Source organism: Artibeus jamaicensis, unplaced genomic scaffold, assembly GCF_021234435.1.
Source record: "Artibeus jamaicensis isolate MK-2021 breed Jamaican fruit bat unplaced genomic scaffold, CSHL_Jam_final contig_685, whole genome shotgun sequence".
NCBI lineage: Eukaryota > Metazoa > Chordata > Mammalia > Chiroptera > Phyllostomidae > Artibeus > Artibeus jamaicensis.
Genome location: NW_026521924.1, coordinates 35,351,902 through 35,370,169, shown reverse-complemented (window position 1 = coordinate 35,370,169; position 18,268 = coordinate 35,351,902). Strand labels below are relative to the sequence as shown.

The 18,268-nt window shown below is 62.6% G+C and overlaps 1 protein-coding gene across 3 annotated transcripts in view; it reads right to left on the bottom strand.

The window, feature by feature from the left end:
• CDH4 (cadherin 4) overlaps positions 1 to 18,268 on the bottom strand; it is a 186,012-nt gene that overhangs the window by 51,077 nt on the left and 116,667 nt on the right. For 2 of the 3 annotated variants that reach the window (XM_037153583.2, XM_053671153.1), the window contains exon 3: positions 3,737 to 3,954. In XM_037153583.2, the coding sequence (XP_037009478.2) occupies positions 3,737 to 3,954 (218 nt within the window). Of the gene's footprint in view, positions 1 to 3,730; positions 3,955 to 18,268 lie in introns of all 3 variants that reach the window. The other variant, XM_053671152.1, reaches the window with a different exon arrangement.

The window sequence follows — 18,268 nt, the reverse complement described above, 5'->3', positions numbered from 1 at the left end:
GACACGGGCTCTCCCAGGGGGCAGAGGGGCTGTGGTTGCGGGGCGCTTGGCGTCCCCAGCAGGAACCCACGGAGGCATGTGGATTAGAGGAGCTGGTGCCACTCGGAGCAAGGTCTAAGTGAGGACACAGGACCGGCTGGCGGCCGCAGAGGCTCTGGCCTCCATCTGCCAGGGCCTGCTTCCACGCGCTCAGGGGTGCGGCCCGCGGTCGCCCTGCAGTGGGGCGCAGCGGGACGCTCTGCCCTGCCAGCCCGGCCTCGGGTCGGCCGTGTGCTCCTCCTGGCGCTAGTTATGATCACCTTCCTCGGAGGATGGGGGTGGTTAATTGCGTCAGAAGCTTCCTTGTTGATGTGCCTAACGAAGCTGCTGTTGTATTTCCAATTAGTGCCTTTCATTTGAGGTCCTGGAGAGGCTATTAGGGGGACCCCTTGGGCACAAGACGCAGGGAGTCCACGGCACAGGTGGGGATGGCAGCCTCGAAGCTGCTCCCCCATCCCTGCGCCCACCCTGCCACCTGGAGGGAGGGACCTCACCTGGGACTGAGGCCCCAGGGCTGCTGCCGCTCCCCCGGGCTTGTGGCCCCACCTTCAGGGCGGGGCTTGTGACAGTCACTCAGGAAAGAATGAAAAATGAGTCATCTGTCCCGAGGGGAGGCCCTCGCTTTGGGGGGCGCTGCTATTTCGAAGCATGTGGTGACATCTGGTTCTAGCATGGGGCGTCCTTTCCAGCAGGGTCAGCCGGGCCCCGAAGCTGCTGTCACCCCAGGGCCCACGTTCTCTGCTGAGCCAAGACCTGTGTTCCCACGGGGGGCTCCCTGGAGCACTGCCTCCCAAGAAGCTCTGGGAAGAGGCTCCTGGGCCTACAGTTTGGAGAAACTGCGGACTGACCTGCTGAGGCTCGGACGCCGCGTTCCTGTGAGGTTCTGGGCCAACCCAAAGCCAGGGTTCCCGTTTTCTAGACTTCCGCCAAGATGGAGGCATAGGTGGAAAAGCCGTGATTTCTCCCACAACCAAGTTTAGAGATGACTAAATATTAGCAACAGAAAACACAGCCAGAACACAGAAAATTGAACTTTTCGGAAGTCCGTTAACAACAAATTCTTCAGCCCGACCCGTAAGAGGGGCAAAACCAGCAGCTGGAGGAGCGGGGTTGCACAGGAAAACTCGGTCAGACGGACTCAGGCGCGTGGAATCCAGGCTCAGGGTTGGACCTAGTAAGTGACTCAGTGAGCGACTGCGGGGAAACAGCGAGGGAGCAGGGCTGCGAGTTAACTGTGGTCGTGCATTTGTGCGTAGATAGACGAGCGAGGGAGTGGGTGATTGGACGGGATCCAACAGGTCCCCGCTGCCAGTGGCAGTGGAGGGCGCCGCCATTTCCGCTCTGACCCCACCTCCACATACAGCGTCATAACCCAGCGACTCTGAGTGGCCCGGCCCTGGTGAACCACCTGAGGCGCTGCTCCCCACCCAGCGGCGAGAAACAGCAGAGGGAGTCGCCATTTCCCCCGGCCCGACATATAGCGTCACAACCAAGCGACCTGAGAGTCCAAGCCTTAACGGGCGAGAACAGACCAAAAATGGCTCAAGAAGATCTCAAAGCCCCAGAGCCTATAAATCTAAGCGATGAAGAAATAGCAAAACTCTCAGACGCACAGTTTAAAACACTGGTGATCAGGATCCTCACAGAACTGGTTGATTATAGCCACAAATTAGACAAACATATGAAGGCAAAACTAATTGAAATGAATGGAATTGCACAGGAAACCAATAGCGATGAAAAGGAAACTGGGATTCAAATCAATGGAGTGGACCAGAAGAAAGCAAATAATGGCCAAACAGAAAAGAGTGAAGAAGCAAGAATTCAAAAAAAAATGAGGAGTCTTAGAAACCTCCAGGACATCTTTAAACGCTCCAACATCCAAATTATAGGGGTACCAGAAGGGGAAGAGGAACAGCCACCAGTGGAAAACTTATTTGAACAAATAATAAAGGAGAATTTCCCCAATCTGGCAAAGGAAATAGACTTCCAGGAAATCCAGGAAGCTCAGAGAGTCCCAAAGAAGATGGACCCAAGAAGGAACACACCAAGGCACATCATAATTACATTAGCCAAAATTAAAATGGAGAGAATCCTAGAAGCAGCAAGAGCTAAGGGGACAGTCACCTACAAAGGAGTCCCCATCAGACTGTCAGCGGATTTCTCAAAAGAGACCTTACAGGCAAGAAGGGGCTGGAAAGAGGTATTCCAAGTCATGAAATCCAAAGACCTACAACCAAGATTGCTGTATCCAGCAAAACTTTCATTTAGAATGGAAGAACAAATAAAGTGCTTCTCAGATAAGATCAAATTCAAGGAGTTCATCATCACCAAGCCCTTATTATATGAAATGTTAAAGGGACTTATCTAAGAAAAAGAAGTTAAAAAAATATGAACAGTGAAAGGACAGCAAACTCACAGTTATTAACAACCACACCTAAAACAAAAGCAAACTAAAAGGACAGCTAGATCAGGAGTGGAAACATAGAAATGAAGATCTCAAGGAGGGTTAGCAACAGGGGAGTGGGAGGAGGAGAAGGGGGGAGAAGGTACAGAGAATAAGTAGCATAGACAGTCGATAGAAAATAGATGGGTGGCAAGAATAGTATGGGAAATATAGAATCTCAAGAACTTGAGACACATGGTCATAAACTAAAGGGGGGGTAATGGTAGGGACGGGGGGGTAGGGTGGAGGGGAATGAAGGGGGGAATAGAACAACTGTAATGGCATAATCAATAAAAAAAATTAAAAAAAAAAAAAGCCAGGGTTCCCGTCAGCTTGGGTTAACCCTTTGCTGCCCACGGGCCCTTTTCTCAGGGACCCGGCAACGCCAAGGTCACTTGGTACTGCTGCAGCCATGCTCTTTCCTCTCTTCCTGTGAGCCTCACGCACGGCATCACAGGGTATGATGGCCACGGGCCTCCCATGGACTGTGAGGGCCTCCGCACCCTCCCCCCGCCCACTGGTGGCCCCTGCAGGCAGCTGGATGGGAGCATACAGCCAGCTGGGCAGGGGCAAGTCCATTGGCCTGGCAGCCCCCATGCCTGAAGCCACCACTGCTGCCGAAACCTGGGGCGGGCAGGAGGGGACAGGACCTGGTGTCCCTGGGACACGTGAGAACTGACACTGAGGATCTGGTGGTTGACCATGGGCAACCAGAGAGGCCTTTAAGGACTGAGGAGGTGGGTGCATCCCTCTCTGTCCTACAGACAGGCCCCCGTGGGCAAGTCAGGGGGGCTGCCGTCACAGCGGGTGGAGACCTCTGGTTTGTGTGTGTGAAGCCAGCTGCCCCTCCCCGTCCCCTCCCTCCCTCTGTCTTCCTCCGTCTCTCCCCCCTGAATCACTCTGACACCAGCCGCTCTGGCCGTCTCGCACGGTTGGCCACATGGCCTCTGTCGCCGCTTGCACCCCCCAAGCCTCGGGAGCCCCAGCCTCAGGCAGGAGAGGCTTCAGCCTGGGCCGGGCCCAGCACCAGCTAAAGAGGCAGGCCCCCTGGGAACCTTGACCAGGACCGTCAGGGTGGTGACAGCAGTTTGGGGGTGGGCAGCCCTGCCTCAGGGAGGTGGACGGTCAGAGGGGACCCCTGCTGGCGCAGCCCACTGAGCCGTCCGCCTGTCCTCGGGGCACTTACAGAGGTCCTGGGGCAGTGACCCCGGGGGGAGGACGTTTGCCAAGCCCGCCATGTGTGGTCGCCCTTACCTGGTGTCCGGACGAGGTCTGGGCCACCAGCAGCCGCACTGTGGCGTCCCATCGCTCGGCCGTCTGGCGGTCCCACGCAGTCACGGTGAAGGCCACCTCCCTGGAGGGGATCCAGAGCTCCCGGGCAGCGAAGACCGTGCCATCCGCCCCGACTTTGAAGTCCACGCTGTTGGTCTCATACTGTGTCCCCTCAGTCCCCAAACAGCTGCTGAACTTGACTGCAAGAGGAGGGAGAGAAGGGTCAGGACCCCGCTGATGTGGGGCAGGGCAGCCGCCGCAGGGGTGCCCTTTGAGGCAGCAGGTTCGGGGTCCCTAACAGCAGCAGGGAATCGGTGACTTAAACCCTGTGCTACTTCCGGTGCTGGGTGTCCCTCTTCTCCTGGGAACGCACAGAGGCCTTGGAAAAAGGGAGCAGAGCCCAGGCTGGTGTGGCTCAGTGGGTGAACCAAAGGATCAAAGTTCGATTCCCAGTCAGGGCACGGGCCTGGGTTGTGGGCCAGGTCCCCAATAGGGGGCGCTCGAGAGGCAACCACACACTGATGTTTCTCTCCCTCTCTTTCTCTCTCCCCCCTCTAAAAATTAAAACAAATAATAAAATATTTTTTAAAAGAAATAAAAATGTTGCTTATTAAAAAAGAAAAAACCCCAAAAGACCAGGGCTGCACTCGTGTGAAATCTGAGACACAGCTGCGTGGCCCCCCCCGCCAGGGGTTCTCCACCTGGAAACGGCTCGCTGGCCCGCCACACGCGCACCTGCCGCCCGTGGGCAGTGGGCCGGCTCTGGGCTCAGTTCCACCCCGAACACAGCCAAGTGGGGGGCCGAGACCCACGGCTCTGAGCTGAGCAGAGCTCAGATTGCTGCGTTCTCTGGCCGGTTTTATTCCTGGACACAAACCTGACACCTGCAAGGGGCCACCAGCCAGGGCAGCGGGGCCAGAGCCGGAGCGGCCGTGGCTGCGGGGCCGCACAGCGCTTCCTTGGGGACCTGGGCAAGGAACGCAGGCAGCTGGTGTGCCCACGCTGCCGGCAGGCACGATGCCCGCTTCCCAGACATTAATGAGGCACCGACGGCCAGCGCCCCCACGGCCGGCAGGTGTCCCTCCATGGGGTGGTGGCTGGGAGTGGGCACGCTCAGCCCACAGGACGCATCTCTGCCCACGCGCTGCTGCAGCCGCCACCGGCTCCCACATAAATCACGCGGCGCCAGCAGCCGGCGGCGCCAGGTTCTGGGGATGGAAGTGATGGGCGAAGTCACCGAGGGTTTATGAAAACGTGGGCGCCTCAGCAAGCGGGATGGGAGGCCTGGCTTTTGAAGCGATTTCACTGTCACAACACACGTGACTTAATTACTATTTATTCCCAAAGCGAAAAGCAAGCCCCTCGCTCCTCCCTGTGTTTTCCCTCCGTGCCCACCGTGTTTTATCCTTGCCGGTGCCAAGATGGTAGGTAACCTGCGTGTTCCCTCGTCTGAGACACTTCACTTCAGATGGCCCCCAGCTCCCGGCTCCTCCCCTGTGGGTTTAACACGGAGATGCTTATCACTGGGAAGCAGCCAGGTGATTCCGCCCCGCCTCCCCAGAGAGAGCGCACTTGTGTGGGGCCAGGGCCCCAGGAGCGGGGTCCTCAGGTGCATGGCGCTGGCCGAGGTCACGAGTGGGCTGTGGCTCCATGGAGCTACCCCTCGGCGAGGGAGCAGCAACCTCATTTTCAGGTGCGGGAACATCCTGCATGCGTTTCGAGCGCTGCTCACCCCCGCGGTGAATGGATGGTGGAGATCAGCGGTGGCCTGGGGACTCGGTCCGTTCTGACACCCGATCGTCCTGGCTCGGAGGAGAGTGGCGGCTCTGTGACTGCTGAGAGAGGGGCCCGGCAGGCGTGAGCCGGCCCGCGTTCTGCGCAAGTGGACCCCGACGGAGGACACTCGTGGAGCTGGACAGCCCGGAAGGGCCCGAGCTGCTCCAGGGTGTGGCTGCGCTGTGCGTGGTGCTGACAAAGCAGGTGCTGGCGCGGTGGCATCGGGGCAAAGGTCAGAGCTGCGTGGAGCTGCCCTGACTGAGCCTCGGGTGCCGTCCACAGGGACCAGGACTTCACAGAGGACGGGTGCCCTGGTGGACCAGGGACTCTCGAGGACCTGGAAGACGTCACCACCAGTAACCGCAGCCGTGCTCAACCTTCCGGAACCTGTGCCTGCCATCAAACCAGGGCTTCCCCACGGCGGAGGGTGGGGGTGGGGCTCACACGGTCTGCGGGGGCTGTAAACACAGCCCCTTTCCCATCTGTGTGTCCAGTCTCGAGGGAGCACCGGGCCCCTGACCAGTGGAAACCCCAGCGTCCAGCTTCAGAGTAGCCATGACTGGGTCTGCTCTGCCCGATGGCTGTGCTCACCGTCCCGGCTGCGAGTCCCAGCCCTGCTCGCGGTGGGGGTGTGGCTGCGAAGATGGGGGGCCATTCTGACCGCCTGCAGGTCTGGGGGCCAGCTTCCAGAAGGAGGGGATTCAGAGCTATGTGGCCCCTGCAAGGTGTGGCCCCCTCGCCAACCGGACTGATCAGTCACGCGTGTTCTGCCCACACGCCGGGGCCGCACTGACACGTGAGTGCTGCGACAGTGCCCAGCTGAAACCCTGCGCAACGTGGTCTTGTCTTGCTCAGCACACGGACAGCACGCAGAGCGCCACTCACGTTTGCCCGAAAAATGGCGACTGTGCCCAAGAGGGCAGACCCTCCGGAGATGCGGCCGAGGTCTCAGGACCGGTCCCCCGTCCTCAGGACTCCAGCTGCCCTCTCCTGGTGCTGAAGGTGGTTCCCTCTCCGTGCCACTGCCCAGGACCACCTGCGCCACCGCCTCCCCTGGGCTGTGGGACAAACAGCCAAGGATGGAGGCACCAGCACAGGGCACATCTGGGACGAGTCCCAGCTCACCTCCCTCCCTCTTGCCAGGCGCAGGTCACCCATCTGAGTGGAAAGGAGACAGGCCCGGGGAGCAAAGGCCCTGGCCCACGTTGCACAAGGGTGTCCATGCCACAGACAGGTGGCCCTTCCCTCCCCCAATGCTGGCCCCTGGTGCCAGGCTCTGGGACCCACATGGGAAGACAGGACAGGCCGAGGCAGGGCTGGGAGGTGAGGGGGAAAGGACCTCACAGGCTTCTGTGGGCCACCAAGAGGGGCCCCGACCAGGCTGGCAGTCCCGGGTGTGGGGCTGGGGAGCCCTGTAGAGTGTGTGGGGTCAGCCAGGAGGAAAGGGCCACCTGGTTCACTCAGGGGTGGTTCCTGAGGTCCAGTGGCCCCTGGGAGTGAGGGGTGTCCTGAGCAGACACCCCCTTTTGGGGGCCAGCGTTAAGAGAGTGTTGGAAGCGGTGGGGAGCGGCCTCGGCCAGGGCCTGAGTCTGAGGGTCACGCCCACCGGACACCCAGCCTGCACTGCGCACAGCAGGCCCTGGGCTACGCGGCGGCACCTGCCCCTCCCTTTCTCCAGGAATGCGCCAAACCTTCCTTCGAGAGTTCCTCTGTCCCCCCAGCCGTCCTGCCTGCTCTCGGAAGGGCCGTGCGCAGCAAGGCTTGTCCCGGCTGGTGCGGAACGCCGGCCCAGGGAGGGAAGCCCGCGACGCCCTCATTAGGAGGCTGCCTGTGAACCCTGCACCCTCATCACTTCTAATTGCGCGCTCGGAGAGGAGCGAAGGTGGCAGGGAGCTGGGGACGGGCAGCGAACGATGCGAGCATCCACTGCCTCGGCGGCGGCAGAGTCGGCCTGACGTCCCCGGGGGCGGGTGCCGCGTGGCCTCGAGCCCGGCATGCGCGGAGCTGTGCGTGGTTGCTGGCCACTGCTTCTGACTGTCCCCCTTGTTAGGGGGACTGAGGAAGGTCTGAGGAGCAGAGGCGAGCTTGTAGCGAGGGCTGTGCCGGGGGAACAGGCTCGCCGACGGCCTGCTCGCCCGCCCGCCCCTCCCTCCACCCACCCATCCCTCCATCCGTCCCTCCTTCTGTCCACCCGTCCACCTCTCCATCATCCCCACATGCTGCATCTCCACAGTAAGTCCAGGCACCACCCTCCCGGTGCTGAAGGAGGTCAGGGCAGCCCGAGACTGTCCTCTGCGCCCCCAAGGCTGTCACCACCCTGCTTGCCTCACCGAGGCTCCAGACACTCGGCCAGTCTGCCAGCCCGGGGCTGCGGGCGCTGGGTCGGCCCTCCTCGCCGAGGTCTCCAGCACCGACCGCTGGGGTGGTCTGGCACCCGGGAGGGGCTTCAGAAATGTTAGTTGGATAAATGTCCAAATTCTATTTTCTTTGGCTTTGAAAATGGACGACCAATGAGCTGTCGAGCCAGGAAGAGGCGTGGAGCAAGCTTTGATGTGTGTTACTAAGTGGCAGAAGCCCGTCGGAAAGGGCCACACAGGGCGTGATTCCACCTGTGTGACATCTGGGGAGACGCAACACTGTGGGGACAGTACCGGACCCGTGCTGCCAGGGGGTGGGGGAGGCGGACAAAGAGGTGGAGCACAGGGGACTCTCAGGGCAGTGACGCCATCCTACCGACAGCTGTGGACTCGAGCCAGTAACAATGTATCAGTATTGGTGAGAGCGATGTAACCACTCACCCACCGGATGCAGCACCTGGTCAGCACCAGAAGCTGCTGGGGGGGGGGTGTCGAGGGGGGGTGCGGGGACCCTGTACTTTCTGCTCAGCTTCTCTGTGAGTCTGAAGCTTCTCTAAAAGACAAAGTCTATTAAAAACGGGCATTCTCTCCCCGTTAGACACACCGTCTCCAGAGGAAACACTCTCTCAGAAACGTTCAAATCCCGAGGTAAACCAAAGCCCCGAGCGCTCTTTCGTGCTGTTTCACGTGCGGCCGGACAAGAAACCAGCTGCCCTGTGGGCTCCTGGTCCTGAGCCGGCGCCGCGGTCTGCCAGGTTACCGACGTGTCTCCCAGGACGTCCTTTCTGTCCAAAACCTCAGCCACGGCGGTAACAGACGTGTGTCCTTGTCAGGACGGCTCACGGTTTCCAGGTGCCCCCCACGCGGTCCTGCCCCGATAAATGCTCAGCGCCCTGATTAAGACTCTGCGGCACTTTGTGAAAACTGCTGTGCGGATGGGGTGAGCTGTGCCGGGGAGGCTTCGGACCTGCCTGCGCTCCCCGCCGGGGGCTATGGTGAGCCCACGGGGGTCTGAGCCCACGCCGGAGTGCCCTGGGCTCCCCAGCTCATCAGCAGCCCTCGTCCAAGAGCTCACAGGGGCCGGTGCCCCGGCAGACACGGGAGCGGCGGGGGAAGAAGTCTGGACCGGAGGAGGGTCATTTGCACAGAAGTTCTTCCCCCGGGGGGCGGGCAAGTGTGAGGTCTGGGCTCCGACCAGTGAGTGGCCCTGATGTCCCTGGTGAATGGGGCGGAGAGGCTCTCCTGTGGTGACATCGCTAACAAAACTCTCCCTCCACTCACAGAGGGAGCCGGCTCCCGCCCCACGCCCTCGCATGGCCGTCAGCGGGGGGTCGGGCACAGCCAGCGGACGCGCCACGCGGTCACTGAGCGCTGAGTGTGACAGAGTTTTGATCGAGGGGCCTTCCTGGAGCCCTGGCAGGGTGCAGGGTCTGAGCTCTGTGGGTGCAGGTTTGATGGGACCAAAGCCACTGCTCAGGCTGTGACCCGAGGCGCACTGCCCATGGGGTGGGGACGCACTCTGGGTGCGAGGGGTGGCCTGAGACAGCGTGGCGTGGAGCCCTGGTCGGTGCGGAGCCCTGGCCACCCCGCCTGCGCCGGCCTGGGGGCCCCTGGCAGCTGGCAGCCCCCCTCGCCTGGCACATCCGCGGCCCCAGTTTGCTGGGACTGAATCCAAACACGACCTTGAACTTTACCAGCCGTTCCTTCTGCAAACACATTTGCATTGGCTGCCAACAATTTTTCCAAAGCAAAGAAAAAGGACGCAGGAAACGCAAACATTTCCCCCTCTCTCAGCCGCACCAGCCACCTGGCACCCGCTCCCTGGTTTCCTGGGTCAGAGCGGCTCGGCCTGGGCGCGTCCACGGCACACTTTGAGATATTGGGGACCCCCTAGAAATGAGCAGGCCCTGGGGGTGCCCGCAGACCAGGGTGGAACCCTCTAGTGTCCGTGGCCTCTCCTGAGGCCCACGGGGGCCAGGCTGGCCTTGAGCAGAGTGTGGACACCATCAGTTGTTGCCCCGCGGCCCAGGGGAGGGGACCGATGCTGGGCAGACACACAAGTATGAAAAATGCAGCCGCCGTACTGGGGACTCCAGGGCGCACGGTGCCGGAAGAGCCCCAGGAGGGGGCCTGACTGGTCCTGGGGCCCTGGGCGATCCGGGGGGAAGAGGATCCCTTGGCGAGGGGCATGGCGACGGGGGCCACCTCGTCCCAGGCCTGTCTGGGGCTGCAGGAGGCGCCACCGGGGCGTGACCAGGAGTTTCTCAGCGAGAACAGGCACACAGGACACCCTCGGGGTTCCTCTGCAGCACACGCCCCAACACGGGTTTGGGCTCCGACCGCCTGGGTCACGGGGGTGCACTGACTAGGCCAGGACTGGGGGGTTCCGTGGTGAGCGGGGAGTTCCACCCCGACCCGGAAGCGGATCTGCATCCCTCTGCTCCAGTGCCCCTCGATGGCGTCCCTCCCGCAGCCCAGGGCTGTCTCCACGGAAGCCCGGGCCCCAGCTGTGTGTCGGCGGTTCCTGTTCTGAGCCCGGGTTCTAAAGAGCAGGAAGGAAACACGCTTCGTGGGGACACGAGGGCCGGCGTGGGGGTGGGGTGGAAATACAGCGGCTGTGACGTCTTTCCTACCATAGATAAAATGGCACTCGAGACGCGCGCCAGAGAAGCCGCGTGAACACAGGCCTCTGGCTCTGGACCGCGGGGTGCGCGTGACTGTGGGTGACGGCAGAGGCTCCCCATCTCCCTGCCCATTTCGTCTGTGACGCCCCATCTCTGTGTCCATGAGCAACAGAGGCAGCCCTGTTGAGGCTGCGCCTTCGACGGAGGCCGATCGACAGCTCCGGCTGTGAAACCCCAAGGCCCCGACCGGGCACGGAGGGCTGGGTGCTGCCGGGACGGGCGTGCGGATCCCTGCCCCTCAGAGCTGGACTCTGGTGGCCTCGCCCACAGCAGGGAGAAAAGCTGGTTAACCCGGTCGTTTCGGAAGCAACGGGTCCCGGCCTCCCTCCGTCCTCAGCCCGATCCCCAGACCTCAGCCACGTCCCTTCTGGGGACACGCCACATGGGGAGGTGGCCACGGGCCCCGAGCAGGGATCGCTGTGCAAGATGAAGCGTTTATCCTGGGGTAATTAGTCCTTGAACAAGTTTGACATGAAATCGTGATAAAGAATTGTTTTTTAATCTAACTGTGAAAAAGCTCAGCCAGATGTATAAAAATTGTATGACATTTTACTCCTCAGTGTAAATTAAAATTTGCAGAAAGGCCAATGAACCGGGAAGGATTTTTTCAGATGGTTCACGCAGCGAGAACGGGGGAGGCTGGAGGTAGAAAGAGGCCCTGGCAGGGGCCCCGCCAGCCCAGGCCTCTGACCCGAGAGGGCTTCCCGCCCCCCCAAGCCAACCCCACCTGCCAAGTTTCATTTGCTCCCAGTGGGCCTCACCCCTGCCAAACACTCAGCGGAAGACCGTGGAAGAAGGTTCCGGATTTCCTTGGACAGAAAAAACACCTCTCAGGGAAAGGCGGCCTTGGACCAGACTCTCCCGGCTGCCGAAAGAGAGGGGCGTGTGCGTGAAGCTTCGACCCGCTTCGCTGAGTCCCACCACCTGAGCAGCCCTACTGTGTGCGTCCCCTGTGGCAGAGGACGAGCCCAGCGTGCTGCCTTGCCCAGAGCTGAGGCCCAGGAGTCAGCAGGACAAGCCGTGTGGCCTTGGAGAGCTTGCCAAACCTCTCTGAACGTCGTATCTGACTCAGCACAAGCACCCCACCACCACGAGATGGGGGTCCTTAGCCCACATTCCTCACCAGGCAGAAGGGCCCGGGCTAAGGGTCAGTGGAAGCAGTTGTCTCCCTGGGAGGGCGTTTGTGACTCGGTGACTCGGGAAAGCAACCTGCCCAGGTAGAGCTCACTGTCTGCACCTGGAGGCTCAGGGAGCCGGTGGGGGGGGGGTGACTGTCTGGACGTTCCTGCCCAGGGTCCGCCCTCCACTCCCAGACTCCACCCTGCAACCAAGACGCAGACGGCAAGAAAGGACCCGAGACACTGACTGGGACACCGAACCCCCGCTGTCCAGCTCTACGAGAAGCCCCGGTGCTCCGTCTCAGCGCCTCCCTTCCCTTCAGCGAAAGCGAGGTGTTTGCCCCCCCTCCACCCGCCACAAGCCCCTTGGTCTCAGTCTCCGCGGCAGAGCGTATCTTAATTTGAAAAACGAAGAGGGCGCACACCAGCCCCGGGATCAGGGATCGCCCTTCTTCAAAAGGCGAGAACAAAGGCCTTTGCTGGAGACGCGGCCTCCCTGCCGTGCAGCAAGAACACGGGGCCCCCCCGACCCTTGGGGCGGGGCTGCCGCCTCCTGCTCCCCGCAGGGCCCACTGTTTCTCTGCTGGGGGGGCTGGTCGCGCTTCGTAGGTGAGCCCGGTCCAAGCACAGCTCTGGGCCTTCTGTCTTCACCTCGCTAAAGGCTTTTGTGATTTAAAGCAGCAATTACGTGGAGGAGCAAGATAAAGATGCAGAGAAATTATCTCTCTGGGTTGGGAGGGGGGAGAAGCCAACAGAGGTTAATGCTTTGGTGAAATATTTCCAAATATTTTCAGTTATTTTACGCGGCTGTTGTGCGGCATCCCTCATATTTTCCCGCGTTGTGGGCTCTTCCGGGGGGAACGGCTTGTGCTTCTGAACAAACGAAAAGCCGGCGGCCTCCCTGCCTGGCGGGGACCTGGGAGGGGGCTGCCCTGGCTTCAGGCTCCGAACCGCCTTTCCACCCAGACAAACAGGGTGCGCTGTGCTCTGTGCCGGGGGTGGGATAAAAATGGCCCCAGTAAAAAAGCGTCATCAGAGGAGGGGACCAGCTGAGGCAGGAGAGTGGCTCTCACCTCACCTGCTGACCACACTTTGGGGACACGGGACGTAACGAAGTCCCAGGGGGCAGCTGCCGCCAGGACCCAGGGCGCCATGGGGCGCACCCCTCGGGCTGGAGCGCGGGTCTGGGGGCAGCGGGCTGCAGCACAGGGCCTGGCCTGGCCTCTCGGGTCGGAGGGGTGGGAATGTCCTCTCAGGGCACCGTGTGCTGAGGGGGGCAGACACCACACTGGGGTCCCGGGCCTGGCTGGGTGGACCCCGACCGTCCTCAGCAGACGGTCTGGGCTGGAGGTCTCCTCTTCTGCGTGCGAGGGGTCTACTTGACAGAGGGGCTGCCTCTGCCACACCCAGATTGTCCACTCTCAGAGTCTCCGGGAAGGAGCAGGACCCAGGACTGGCTGCCCTGCCCAGCTCGGCAGCCCCTCCTGAGGCCCCCAGAAACAGGGGACCTGCAGAGCCACTTGGCCATGTCCCTGCCCTTCAATTTGCTTTGCTTTCGTGACAAGTTGTGGACACACACCGGCTGCTCTGCCCGGCACAGATGGCGCAGGAGCTGCCTGGAGGGGCCCTGCGTCCTCTGAGCAGTGCTCCACCTTCCGGAGGCTTCCACGGAGGCTGCACGTCCTCATCGTCACTTCCTAGGACCAGAGTCTCGAGAACCATCAGCTCAGGGCGAGGAGGCTCAGAGAGGTGCAGCGACGTACCCGAGAACGCACAGCCAGATGGCAGCAGAGAGACTTCGGTCACTGTTTTCTCTGGAAAGTTCTCTGGCTTGGTTAGCATCCCATGGGGAACAGCTGAGTCAAGGTCAGCTGACCAGGACAGCACGGGGGCTGTGGGAGCCCACCCACCGGGCCTCTGGACGCTGCCTGCGGGGCAGCCCAGGGACAGGTGTGCCGCGCCCGGCTCGGCCTGTTTCCAAGTTGGCAAGTCTCTGCTGGTGGCAGACTTCTCACTGAACACACAGATGCCCCTGCCCGGGCCTGCTAACGAGAAAGCGCTCACCGCCGCGGACACCGCCGCGGTCCTCTGTTTTCTCACACTGTGAAGAAAACCTGCAGACGGGCGAGGTGCTGCACGAGTGAGCCATTAGCCGGGGCCGTCTGTGAAAAGGAGGAAGGGGCCGGCCGAGGTTGGCCGCCCGCCCGGGGCTCCCAGGGGCGACAAGGGCAGCAGTGAGGCTCTGGGGTGCCCGTCCCCTTTGCCTGCACCGGCTCCGAGCCCCGTGCGGATGAGAGGGCGATGCCGCCCAGGCCGCTGGTCCCGTGGAGCCCGCTCGCGGGGAGAAGTCAGGCTCTGGGCCGGGCCCCGACCGCTGCCCAGTCTATCCCGCTGAAAGTCCAGTGATTTGCGTTTTAATCCCATCTCCATCACTTGAGGAAACTTTTGCAAATCCCCTTGAAGGTGGACGAGCAGGAAAGGCTTTTGGGGAGGGTGTCAGTCCTGAGTGCCGTGCCCCATCCCTTAAGACCCGCCGCAGCTTGGAGGCAGGGCCGGGGGGACGTTTCCCAGACAGTGACAACCTCAGGCTCGGAGAGCACGCAGGGCGGGCCTCCCACAGCCTGAGCCCAGGGTGACGTCGGGGTCCCGGCCCCCCCTGCATGCAGTCGGGGCTCAGGTACACGTGGAGGGGGAGGGGACACACAGAGGACCGTGCGCTGAACCTCTTCAAGAGGCCCCGCCCCCTTCTGATCGCTGGCTGGGCCTCCGAGGTGTCCAGGCACCCAGGGCCCCTGGGAGTCTAAAAACTCAGCAGGGGGGTGACCTCCGCCGCGCCTGCCCACCTGGCACCCGGTGTCCCTGTCTCTGTCCCGCTGGGGGTTCTTCCCGGGGCTGGGCACAGCCCTCGGCCACCTCGTCCCCTTGAGCTGAACCCCGGGGAGGCCGCCCCGACCTTTGCCCCCTGCTGCCTGCCCGGCCCCTGGTGCGTCCCTTCCATTTCCCCCGGGTGGTTCTCCACCGCAGGAATCTGCCCCTTCTCTGTGCCTGCTCGCCCACTTCCTGTCCCAGCACGCGGGGACTTCCTGTCTGCCCACTGCTGGTCCTGCACCCAGCACACTGCCCACTGCTGGGAGGGGGTCACTGGCCAAAGGGGAAAGTGGGGGCACACTCGGGCGGGAGGCCCTGCGACCGGCAGCCAGCGCCTGGAGCCGGGGGATGGCGCCGCCCCTCAGCTGGGGCCTCGGCGGCTCGGCCAGAGTGGGGGCCGGTGTGGCTCTGTCCCCTGCCTGCAGTTACAGCCACAGAGGCCTTTCTAGAAGGTCGGTGGCCACCCAGTTCAACGCGAGCCACTGTGTTGAGGTGCCAGCCCACAGCGCCTGTGGCCCTGGCTGCGCAGAGGATGAAACCGTTGTCACTCTCGGGGTGAGACCACGTAAACACTCGCCTCCCAGGGGACACGGTGGTGTTCTCGTGTGACAAGACACGGTGGAGACCTCAGTGGGCGTGGTGGCCCCCAGTACTGCAAGCACCCAAGGGTGGCGCTGCGGAGCAGGCGTGGTAGGGTCGCTGGCTTAACAGACAGTGACTGAACGCTGAGCACCAGGGGCCTCGGGAGCTGGGCTGGGGGGGCGGGGACCCCCGGGAGCGGCTGCCTCCTCCGGCCCTGGCAGCTGCAGGCAGCAGAGGGCCGGGCGCCATGGCCGGCCGGCAGGATCAAATCCAGAGGCCACCGCCTCCGGGGCAGGGCACCCCCACCGGGAGGCTGAGTGTGGGTGCAGCCGTCCCCCCGGCCGGTCCTGCGCAGTGTGCTGATGACTAAGGCGGCGTCAGCTCCGAGCCAACGCCGCGGAGCTGGAGGCCTGGCCTCGGAGCGTCATTAAAATGCTGCTCTCAGAAAACGCGGCTGATTCGATCTTTCTCTGCAGCCGAGCGGCGCCGAGGTCCGTGCCATTCCAAGGGGTCTTTCACACCCCGCTTCCCTCTCGGCCGGAGCCGAGAACGGAAGGTTCAGCTGCTGGGCTTCCAGGGCTCTGGGGCCTCCTTCCTGCTCCCGACCGTGGGTCTGCGGGGGTGGGGGGGCCCTTCACTCTGCTCTGTCAGCACCGTCCCCTCGGACCACGCGCATGGCCGGGAGCTCTGACGGCGGGGCCGCGCAGAGAATGCTGCCTGCCAGCCTGGTCTTCACGTGTCCTGGGTTGGGGTGGTCGGCGCAGTCTGAGCTGGCAGACACCTGGGGGGCACACACTTACGCCCCAGGGTCCTGGTCAGCCTTCCTCCTCGGGGGGCTGGTTCTCTCGGGGGCTGGACGTCTCAGGTCTGTTTTCACCGGGCAGCGGCGGTTCACCCGCGGGGCCGCCCACCCTCCCTGGAAGGGTCACCTCGGCATTTTGTCCTTGGCTGCAGTGAGGACTCGCCTTCTCCTCTGCGTCCGGGGGGAAGGAGAACAGGCCCGGAGGCAGGACGCAGGACCGAGACATGAAGGGCGGTCTCGCTAAACAGGAGAGAAAAACGCAGCCCGCCCTCCTAGAAAACGCGCGTCCAGTGACAAAGTGGCCTCCTGCCGCCTCTGCAGGCCGAGGGACAGCGGCCAGCTGGAGCCATGAGCGATGGTATCGGTTTCCCAACCACGGCACCTGCGGTTCACGGCGGCTGTGGGGGTGGCCCGCCACCCAGTCCTCATGGCTGGGGGCAGCTTTGCACGTCGGTGTGGGGGCACTCACAGGGACGAGGGAGGGCCGGGGGCACCAGCATCCTAGCTGGGAAAGCTGAGAATCTCCGGGAACTTCCCGACTGCCCACACTTCCAGAGACGCTCCTGTCCAAGGGCGCAGGGCGGGCAGAGTGGCAGAAGCCATGGGGTGGGGGCAGGGGGCTGGGCTGCCAGGGGCAGGGGCTCTGAGAGGGGAGAAGGAATGTGACGATGCTGTCACGCTGTTCCCTGGCCGGGTGACCGGTGCTCAGAGGACCTTGCGCGGTCCCACTGGAAGTGGGCCTGAGAAACCTCCGCCGAGAGACGGGTGAACACACGTCGCTCAGCCGCCCTCCCTGCCCCCGGCCTGGGCTGCCCGCCGGCCGAGGTTCCAGCATGGGGCCTGGCGTGCAGCAGGCGGTCACGGGGCGTGTGAACGAGAACGGCCCAGAGGCAGCGGGGACTGGGGACGGCCTGGCGTGGCCGTCTCAGCCGCCTGCATCATAGGAAAGCGTCCCATTACACAATGTGATGGCTGCGAAGGGACCGGCCCATCTGGCAAGGTCAGGTTTGGGGGTTGCACTGTGGCCGGCGGGCCTGGTGCTGGGTTTAGAGGGCTCTCCTGGGTCTCCAAGTTGCCCTTCATGGCCGCACGTCCTCCCCCAGGACCCATCGGGGCAGGCCGTCCTCATGGATCATTGTAATTGAATAACTAGAGGGAAACATCCTTCTTTCATAAAGCTCCCGGCTGTCGGCTGGAAGGCCCTCAGGGAATGTGCCCACTCTGCACCAGTATCCGCACCAGTACCCGCACAGGCACTTCCGGAGCCCATCCAGCACGGGCCAGACGACGCTGGCTGGTTGGCGGAAAACAGAATCTAAATCAATTTTGCCGATCAATTGCTGCAGAAAAGCTGTGAGTGGCTGCAAACTGAGTGGCATGGAGCGCAGATGGGCGGCCGCCACGGAGCAGGGCCGTTAGGAATGGACCCCCCAGGAACGGGCCCCCCGCCCGCCATCACAGGTTTAACTTCCCACCGCTTCCCCTTCTTCTCCGACCTGGGCTGGTGGCCTCTGTGAACTCCCAGGGCAGAGGGCAGAGGGCAGAGGGCAGAGGGCAGAGGTGAATACTAAAACCAAACCCCAAACCTCAAAGTCCCCACATCCAGGCCAGTTCTGACTGGAGATGTCCTTATGCCCTAGACTCCAGGTGACGGCGTCTGGTGTCCGGTGTCCTCGCGAGCACCCCCTGCCCAGCAGCGCACCCCGTGAGAGCCCCACGCTGCCTGCCCAGCCTTCCCCGTGGCCGGGCTGCACGGGGGGACGGTATTTCCAAATCACTGACCCTGGGATTCGCTTCAGGACAAATCATGGCGCCTGCTCCAAAGAAGAGGCTGTTGTCAGAAACGGGAATGGCCGTGCTCGGGGGGCAGGTGAGCACGGTGGCTGGAAAGGGGACGCCGGGGGCGCCTGGAGATGTTGCGCTGTGTGACCTTGGACAGGCTACTTAACCTCTCTGTGCCTCAGTCTCCCCGTCTGTGCAACGGAGCATCATGGAGCTGCGTGACTGAGCGGAGTGTCCCCACCGGGCTCAGGGCAGCCAGTAAAGACACGTGCCACTCGGTGGCATTGCTACCGGCACCACTGCGATGACCGGCCTGCGTTACGGTCACTTCCTGGCTGGCGGACCGCACCCGAGGTTTGGGGTCGGCATCGCCTGGCTGCCTCTTGTGCACCCGTGGCAGCGCCTTCCTGCCACGGACGGAGTCGTCCCCTCCCTGTCCCCACAAACACCCCCTGCCTCCGTCTCCTGGGAAGTCCTCAGGCCTCTTCCTGAGCCAATGGCTCCCGGCAGCTGTTCTTCCTGCTCTGGAGACGCTCCCCTGCCAC